At 39.7% G+C, this 9576-nt stretch overlaps 1 protein-coding gene across 2 annotated transcripts; it reads right to left on the reverse strand.

Annotated features, from left to right (window-relative positions):
• Positions 1-3818: 3818 nt before the first annotated feature.
• Positions 3819-9267, reverse strand: LOC123723751 (CD209 antigen-like protein E). 2 transcript variants are annotated; one of them, XM_045722962.1, is made up of 6 exons: positions 8998-9267; positions 5487-5585; positions 5114-5389; positions 4854-4978; positions 4626-4726; positions 3819-4125 (listed from the first exon to the last, which is right to left on the reverse strand). In XM_045722962.1, the coding sequence occupies exons 1-6, from the start codon at positions 9137-9139 to the stop codon at positions 3978-3980; spliced, it is 891 nt and encodes a 296-aa protein (XP_045578918.1). In that variant the 5' UTR covers positions 9140-9267; the 3' UTR covers positions 3819-3977. The 2 variants fall into 2 exon arrangements, with proteins under 2 accessions (XP_045578918.1, XP_045578917.1); XM_045722961.1 differs by having other exon boundaries at positions 5487-5600; positions 8998-9255.
• Positions 9268-9576: the final 309 nt, after the last annotated feature.

The following is a 9576-nucleotide window of genomic DNA, read 5'->3' on the forward strand; positions in this document are numbered from 1 at the left end:
GCAGTAATGCCACATTCAGTGTTTCATCCAATAATGTTGTTATATATATTTTTATATATTAAGGGGTCTTAAATTTAAAAATCCAGTAGCTAAATGATCCTTGGTATGACCATCTTAAAACAATTCCATATTTTAGTTTAGAACCCCCCACCCCATTTTAGACAGGGCTTATACTCTAGATGGATCATTTGTGGCTTTGTTCTTATGATAAAAGCCATGTATGTCAATAATTAAAAAATTCTGGATGAAAACAATAATCCAAAAAACAACCATGTGTAACGGGGTGCATAACTGGTGGCAGTGAAGTCAGATGCAGGAGAGCAGAAACGAGGAAATAGCAGGAGCAGTTTAATATATAAACCACCGGCAAAAACAAATAATCAATCATGTGTACAATACTCGACGCGCACCAGAAAACAATGTGCGCATGCACCTTACAATAAACAATTCCACACAAAGACATGGGGGGAACAGAGGGTTAAATACAGAACACTTAATGAGGGAAATGAGAACCAGGTGTGTAGGAAAACAAGACAAAACAAATGGAAAATGAAAAGTGGATTGACGATGGCTAGACGATCGGTGACGCCGACCGCTGAACGCCGCCCGAACAAAGAGAGGAACCGACTTCGGTGGAAGTCGTGACACCATGAGCCTATTGCGAATTCCATTACATGTTTATAATAAAAACTATTAATACAAGCGGGGGGGTGAACATTTTGGTTTTTGCCCGAGCACTACACAGCTGGTTCAAATAGCCAACTCATTATCAAGTTTGACGATTAGAATCAGCTGTGTAGTGCTAGGGTAAAAAACAAAATGTTCACCCAGAGGAGGGCTCCAGGACCGAGTTTTGGAAACCCTGCTCTATGGCTCTAACTCAATTTGTCTTTCATTGATTCCTCTCCTCCTAACTCCTCATCAGAGTGTTGTAACTGGTCTGTAGCTGGTCTCTCTCTTTAATCAGGGTCTTGTAGCTGGTCTGTCTCCTCAGTCAGGGTGTTGTAACTGGTCTGTAGCTGGTCTTTCTCTTTAACCTGATATGGATAGGGGGCAGTATTTTCACGGCCGGATAAAAAACATACCCGATTTAATCTGTTTATTACTCCTGCCCAGAAACTAGAATATGCATATAATTGTTTGATTTGGATAGAAAACACCCTAAAGTTTCTAAAACTGTTTAAATGGTGTCTGTGAGTATAACAGAACTCATATGGCAGGCCAAAACCTGAGAAGATTCCAAACAGGAAGTGCCCTCTCTGACCATTTCTTGGCCTTCTTTAGCCTCTTTATTGAAAACAGAGCATCTCTGCTGTAACGTGACACTTTCTAAGGCTCCCATAGGCTCTCAGAAGGCGCCAGAACATTGAATGATGACTCTGCAGTCTCTGGCTGAAAAACAGTAGAGCATTTGGATAGTGGTTGATCTGAGAACAATGCGTTTGACATGCTTCGAAGTACAGTAATGGAATATTTTGAAATTTTTTGTCACGAAATGCGCCGGCGCGTTACCCTTCGGATAGTGTCTTGAACGCACAAACAAAACGCCGCTATTTGGATATAACTATGGATTATTTGGAACCAAACCAACATTTGTTGTTGAAGTAGAAGTCCTGGGAGTGCATTCTGACGAAGAACGGCAAAGGTAATCCAATTTTTCTTATAGTAAATCTGAGTTTGGTGAGTACCAAACTTGGTGGGTGTCAAAATAGCTAGCCTGTGATGGCCGGGCTATCTACTCAGAATATTGCAAAATGTGCTTTCACCGAAAAGCTATTTTAAAATCGGACACCGCGATTGCATAAAGGAGTTCTGTATCTATAATTCTTAAAATAATTGTTATGCTTTTTGTGAACGTTTATCGTGAGTAATTTAGTAAATTCACCGGAAGTGTTCGGTGGGAATGCTAGTTCTGAACGTCACATGCTAATGTAAAAAGCTGTGTTTTGATATAAATATGATCTTGATTGAACAAAACATGCATGTATTGTATAACATAATGTCCTAGGAGTGTCATCTGATGAAGATCATCAAAGGTTAGTGCTGCATTTAGCTGTGGTTTTAGTTTTTGTGACATTATATGCTAGCTTGAAAAATGGGTGTGTGATTATTTCTGGCTGGGTACTCTCCTGACATAATCTAATGTTTTGCTTTCGTTGTAAAGCCTTTTTGAAATCGGACATTGTGGTGAGATAAAGGAGAGCCTTGTCTTTAAAATGGTGTAAAATAGTCATATGTATTTGTATTTCGCGCCACGCCCTATCAGTAGATATTGGAGCGGTGTTCCGCTAGCGGAACGTCTAGATGTAAGAAGTTAATCAGGGTGTTGTAACACTTACCTTGGGGTGGTCAGTATTATTATAGAGCAGTTGTCTCTTACCTTGGTGTGGTCAGTGTTATTATAGAGCAGTACTCTCTTACCTTGGGGTGGTCAGTGTTATTATAGAGCAGTAGTCTCTTACCTTGGGGTGGTCAGTGTTATTAGAGCAGTAGTCTCTTACCTTGGGGTGGTCAGTGTAATTAGAGCAGTAGTCTCTTACCTTGGGGTGGTCAGTGTTATTATAGAGCAGTAGTCTCTTACCTTGGGGTGGTCAGGGTTATTATAGAGCAGAAGTCTCCTACCTTGGGGTGGCCAGTGTTATAGAAGTATTCACTCACCTTGGGGTGATTTAACCTCTCGTTAATCTAACCACATTGTCCGATTTCAAAAATGCTTTACAGCGAAAGCAAAACATTAGATTATGTCAGGAGAGTACCCTGCCAAATTACCTGGGTGCTGGTCTCCTGGTCCATTATTAGGAGCAGTGTCTGCTGTCTCTTCTCTCTTGGTGCTGGTCTCACCGTCTCTCAGGGTGTCTGCACTGATGTAGATATCCACAATCCTCTCCTCCATCTGACCTCTGTTAAACTTGACCTTCTTGTTCATATCTGGTTCAGCATAGATGACCTTTGACATCTTTAACAATGCCTGGGTCTTTCTTTCTATGCAGGTAAACTATACATTAAGTCTCTGCTTCTTGTGATATCTCTGTCTCTGAGTGATCTGTGTGTCTCTGTCTGTGGGACTGCTGTAGGTGTTAACTCTAGGGAAGTATCAACATGATGACATGGGTAGTTGTGTCTATGCTAATACAAAAAATATAACAAGTTTGCATACTTGTGTGCGTACCTGTGTGCAAGTGCGCATGTGAGAGATTGTTTCAGTGGTTATTGTTAAAATATTTTCTGCAGCACAATATAAATCATTCCATGTCTCTACATGGTCATCTTGTCCAGAGTATATCTCAACACAGTCCTCCTGTCCAGGGTATGGGACTTTCTATTTGTGATGATGGACAGGACACTATCATACCAGGAAGATATAGAGGGGAAGTGGAGAACAAAGGCTAGCTGCTAACATATATTAAATATCATATGAAACAGCCCCAAGATAATTCAGGGAGTTTCCAGAACTCCCCCTTCCTTTCACTTTTCTGCTGATTTGGACCCTCTGTTTACTCCCAAATATACATCAACATGTTCAGGAGGTCCAGGACTACACACATGGGTCATTACAATGTCCATACAATAGATTTGAGACTACAAACTGCTCCAAGTGGATATTGAGGGTGGGTAGTCTTAACCAATGAGGAGGAGATGGCGACAGAAACGGACGCAGCTCTGTTCTCTCTTAATGAACCTGATTAGTGGAGGAGGTTTTGAGTGACAGCTGGTTGAACCACTGAAAATAACAACTTCACTTCCCTCTTTTGAGACCCATATAGCAGAGTCTGATGTACTATCTTCATGTTGTCTCTGGTAAACAGGAAGCTACAATATCAGGAAACAAGTAGGACTTTTATTAATATATTAATACAAACAAATACAACATTTGTGTGCATGAGTTTGAGACAAAGAGAGAGAGAGACAGAGACAGAGGAGGAAGTTCTGTGCACTGTAGTCTACTGTATGTGTTACAGCATGTTGCCATGGTGATTTTAAAACACTTTCTCACAAACCCAGTTGAGTTTGCTGCCACATGACATGTCATTCCATGCCTTTAGAGGACTCTGATCTTTGTGTATCTCAGCACAGTCCTCGTCCCCATTAGGACCTGCATTATCAGGCTGTTTGGCATACCAGTACCTACAGGGTTAAAAACAGTCAGATATCATGGTTAATACCAGTACCTACAGGGTTAAAAACAGTCAGATATCACGGTTAATACCAGTACCTACAGGGTTAAAAACAGTCAGAGATCACGTTAATACCAGTACCTACAGGGTTAAAAACAGTCAGATATCATGATTAATACCAGTACCTACAGGGTTAACAACAGTCAGATATCATGGTTAATACCAGTACCTACAGGGTTAACAACAGTCAGATATCATTGTTAATACCAGTACCTACAGGGTTAACAACAGTCAGATATCATGGTTAATACCAGTACCTACCTTGTTAATACAAGTACCTACAGGATTAACAACAATAAGACATCACAGTTATAACATCATAATACTAAATAATATGTAGACATTTGTCATCTGATAGTTAACTGTGTTGACTGCTATCATCAATATCAGTAACCTGCATAGAAAAAGGTTGAAAGGAGCCTTATTGACAGATTAGTTATCATCTCTCACCCTGTGGTCAGTGGGGTGCCGTCCACCCATTTCCAGGTCCCCTCATTAACAGAGTCAGTCAGACCAATCCAGACTCTCTTCTTGAGGTTGAAGAGAAATGTCTGTTGTTGAGAAAGATAAATAAACAGATGTTTATGTTTGATCATATCTACCCCCTGCACACCCATCCCTCTCCCTCTCCCTCTCTCTCCCTCTCCCTCTCCCTCTCCCTCTCCCTCTCCCTCTCACCTGTTCCTTATCACTGTTTATGATCACCAGGTCTGCACCTCTCTTCAGACAGTCCTGTCTGCTCTCCTTCCAGGTTTTAGACTCAGTTGACAGGAAGTACCAACTGGATTCAAACTTCTGCCAGCCTTCAAGACAGGTTTGAAAATATTGATAAAAATAAGAATTTTCTTCAATTTATCACACTGGACACTTAATGAAAAAACACACTCATGATCAGTTGTGTATTGTTAATGATAATTTATTACTGTAGGTTTACTCACTGAGATTGGTAAACCTCCCGCTAAGAAAATCTCTCTCAGTCTGTAGCTTGTCTCTCTTTTTAGTCAGGGTGTTGTAACTGGTCTGTAGCTGGTCTCTCTCTTTAGTGAGGGTGTTGTAACTGGTCTGTAGCTGGTCTCTCTCTTTAGTCAGGGTGTTGTAACTGGTCTGTAGCTGGTCTCTCTCTTTAGTCAGGTTGTTGTAGCTGGTGTGTAGCTGTTTTATCTCTGCAGATGAGTTGGTCTTATAGGCTAAGAAGCTCTTAGAGACCCCATCATCTGTTATAACAACAACAAAGTGTATCAATAAAATAGATAATCTGGTGAATTGTAGGTGAATGCTGGTGAATTGTAGGAATTGTAACTTAAGACTTACAGTAGACAGACTGGCCTATGATCCCAGCCAGTAGAACACACAGCAGCCCCAGACACACTGCAGCAACTCTGGAGGATCTCTTCCCTGAGCTATCAGGCTCTGTGGACACAGGTACTGTACATAGCATCATCAATGAGACACAATCACACTTTAAAGTGATGTTTTCTCACCTCATCTCTCTTCCTGTTGGTGGGGACTTGTGGTTGTTAAAGATACAGCTTCACACATTAACAGGAAATATAGTGTCCAGCTACAGCTATCTCCTAGCCTTGCTAACATTAGGTAGCTAGCTAATGTTAGTAGAATTCATATGTTTAGGACATTCGTAAGATATTGTATGTTTTTCAAATTCGTAACATATACAAATTGTAGTTCGTAACATCATAGAAATTGTCATTTGTAACATACAAAATGGATCATGGACATCCACAAATTGATTCATATCATATGAAACCTATCATATTACACTAAATAGAGTGACTCGTATTTACGTTCAGAATAAAAAGAAATGCATTGAGACCAGGTTGGAAGTACACAGTGGCGATTTGCATTGGACTTAATGAACATGATAATGAATGTTTCAGCAGTTAGTAAACATCCTAAAATACAGAGCCTCAAACATTTCAGAACATTTAACCTCTAGTCTTTATAGGAACAACGTTTCATTTAGGAGATGTAGTATTTAGCGTTTCATGTATCCTTTTCCACAAGCATATCAATTCCAAAGCTTTCTCTTGTGAAGTAAGACCTATATTTGGAAGACACAATGTATTCTGTTTTTGAATATTTAATAATCTGTTTGTTACAGTTTATTTTACTCAGTTGAATTTTGAAGCCTTGGAGCGTGGGGCATCGGCCTTCCTCATCACATTAACATAGGCACAATTGTTTATGCGGCAAGTGGAAGGATAATAACCATTAGTTTAAACTTCCATGTGTGTGTCTCTATGACTACAGTGTACTTACCAGTGTTCTGAGATTCAGGTTGTTTATCTATGCTCCTGTTCACTGTATCCTGTCCACAGCTCTTCCTGTCCACATTAGCATAAATCTCCTCAGACTGCTCCATATAAAGGCTCATTCTAATTGCCACCTTAAAATATACTTTGGTACTTTATGTATCTACACACAGTACAACAAACAGTATATTATGTTGTATATCCTGTTATTCAGCTGCTTTAGTTTAACAGTCTGTTGTGTCTGAGAACGTACAGTGTTATAGGTGTAGGGAAGACTTCACACCTTAACCAGTGGTTTGAACAGACAGCAACCTCCAGGAAGAGACACAACAGCAGATAGACACCATGATGAGTGTGTAGGTATGTAGTAGACAGGTCCACTGGTGTATGGTACATTGTGTTGCTGTTGGTAACCTACACGTTGTCTCTTGTACAGTGAAGGTTGTGAGTGATTCTCACCTTCTATTAGCATTGATTTTGTGTGAGTGTGTTTCCTCTCAGTAATGTTCTGCCCTCTATGTGTGTCCAGGTCACACTGTTTTAAGTATCCAATCACATTCAGTCAGGAAGCTGGTCGACCTTTTAAAATAACTTTGTTCCTTCATTTATTAATCTGTGCTTTTGTTATTCTTATTGTTGAAGTGTTAAGCATAGGTTAATAATTGGACCCACTTTTTTTGGAAAATCACGTGACATGTTTCTAATAAAACTAATGAAGAATAATTTTCCAGAGTACAGTATGTCTACGTATTCTCCTCTAAAACTAAAAAGATCAATTATTTGTCTTATTTTTTCTCTCTTCCTCATTCTCTAAATGTTCTTCTTCCTTCTCTATATCTCTCTCTGACACTTAGGCTCTATCTCAATTAGTCTCCTCTCCTCCTATCTCTTCTCCTCCTCTTATCTCCTCTTCTCCGTATCGCTGTATCCAACCATCAACATAGTAATTATTACCAGCTAGCTAATGTTAGTACAATTCATATGTTTAGGACATTTGTAACATATTGTACATATTTGCAAATTCGTAACATATCATACACATTGTAATTTGTAACATATCATACAAAATGGATGACGGGCATCCACAAATTGATATATACCATATGAAAGGTAATATATCACATTAAAATGTAGTGTCTCTGATTTACGTACAGAATAATACGAAAGGTTTTGAGACTAGTTTGGAAATATACAGTGGCAAGTTGGTGTACATACTGTAGGACTTTATCAGCATAATAATTACTAGACTACAAGAAAAACAATGAGAGAGAGAGTTTCCAATCATGTTCCTAAAAGTATATGTTTTGACTCATGGATGTCATTCCATGAGAACTGTAGATGTATCGTAGAAGCCAAGTACTACTTGAATTTGAAAATGTAATGGAAAGAGAGAGAGAAAATATGTGTTGATAATGGTATGCTCATCTTTGACAGTGTCTTTAAAGCTGTAAAAATAGGACCATGTTTATAATTGAGGAGGATGTTTGTACCACAGTGTCTGACTGTCTGGATCTCTGTGTTGTTTAGGTACTGGAGGACAGAACAGCCTGATGGTAATTGGCAGGAGGACTGTGTTGAGATATACTATATACAAGATGAGCCTGTAAAGACATGGAATGATGACAAATGTAGCAAATATCAAAACTGGATCTGTGAGAAAGTGATGTAACAACAACCTACTATGACAATTCTCTCTCTCTCTCTCTCTCTCTCTCTCTCTCTCTCTCGTTCGTCTCGTTCGTTCGTTCGTTCGTTCGTTTGTTGATGGTGGAATACAGTGCTGAATGGTTAAGTGATGATTCCACCTAGTGGTTAAAGTGAGAGATGAAGTCACCACAGAGGTGAAATAGTGGTATTACAGACTTGTCTATGATCTCTTTCTCAGTTCATCTTTCCTCAATTCCTCCTCACATCCTCTCTCCTCCCCTCTTTCTCAAAACTCATTGGAGAATACAATCCTAGGGGAGGGACCTTGGACCTTCTCCTACAATAGGGTTGAGTGTGTGTTACCAGAGTACGGATCTCCTGGTCCATTATTAGGAGCAGTGTCTGCTGTCTCTTCTCTCTTGCTGCTGGTCTCACCGTCTCTCAGGGTGTCTGCACTGACTTAGATATCTACAACGATCTTAACCGCTAGAAGACCTGCAGCCCTCTCTTTTCATGAACCTGATTGGTTGAGGAGATTTTGAGTGACAGCTAGTTGAATGACTGAAAAGATCCACTTCACTTCCCTCTTTTGGGGCCCATATAGGGAAACAACAGTCAAATATGAGCATTTGATATTGTGCTTATATGTAACTTGACAGCAAAGACTGACTTTCAAAGGTTATTAGAACACACAGCAGCCCCAACAACACTGCAGCATCTCCAGAGGGTCTCTTCCACCACTGAACATTTACTGAATCACAAATTATTAAAGATCTTTGGTAATGTGTTTTACTGTATCATCCAGGATTGGGACAAATAAAGATCTAGTAACACAGGGTAACCTCACCTGTAATATATACTGTGTTATGTGTGTAGTGTGTGTGTGTGTGTTCATGCAATCTTACCTGAAGCAACAACTCCATCTCTTGGACTGGGCTTGAAGGCTCCTACGTTGGCATATAATTGGCCATCAATGTCTGTGTTCTTCATTGCATCAGGTTCATCATCTTCAAATCTATCTGGGATTTCATAGACTCCCTCTGACATCTTAACACACTTCTGGTCAAATACAGTAACTTCTACTTCTAACCTCAACTCTAATGTACGTCTGTAGCTGTGTCTTCTTCCTGCACTGTCCTGGGTCTGTGTGATTTATGGTTGTGAAACTCCTTGTCAGTCAACCACAGTGGATGATAAATTGTGAAATCAACAGAACACTGGCCACCATGTGACTCCAACCAGCGTTAGTGTGACAATATAATACATGATATGACTCCCACCAGTCTTAGTGTGATAATATAATACATGATATGACTCCCACCAATCTGAGTGTGATAATATACTACATGATATGACTCCCACCAGCCTTAGTTAATAATATACTGCACGATATGACTCCCACCAGCCTTAGTTTGATAATATAATACATGATATGACTCCCACCAGCCTTAGTTTGATAATTTAATACATGATATGACTCCCAC

This window comes from Salmo salar, chromosome ssa08 (genome assembly GCF_905237065.1).
Source record: "Salmo salar chromosome ssa08, Ssal_v3.1, whole genome shotgun sequence".
NCBI lineage: Eukaryota > Metazoa > Chordata > Actinopteri > Salmoniformes > Salmonidae > Salmo > Salmo salar.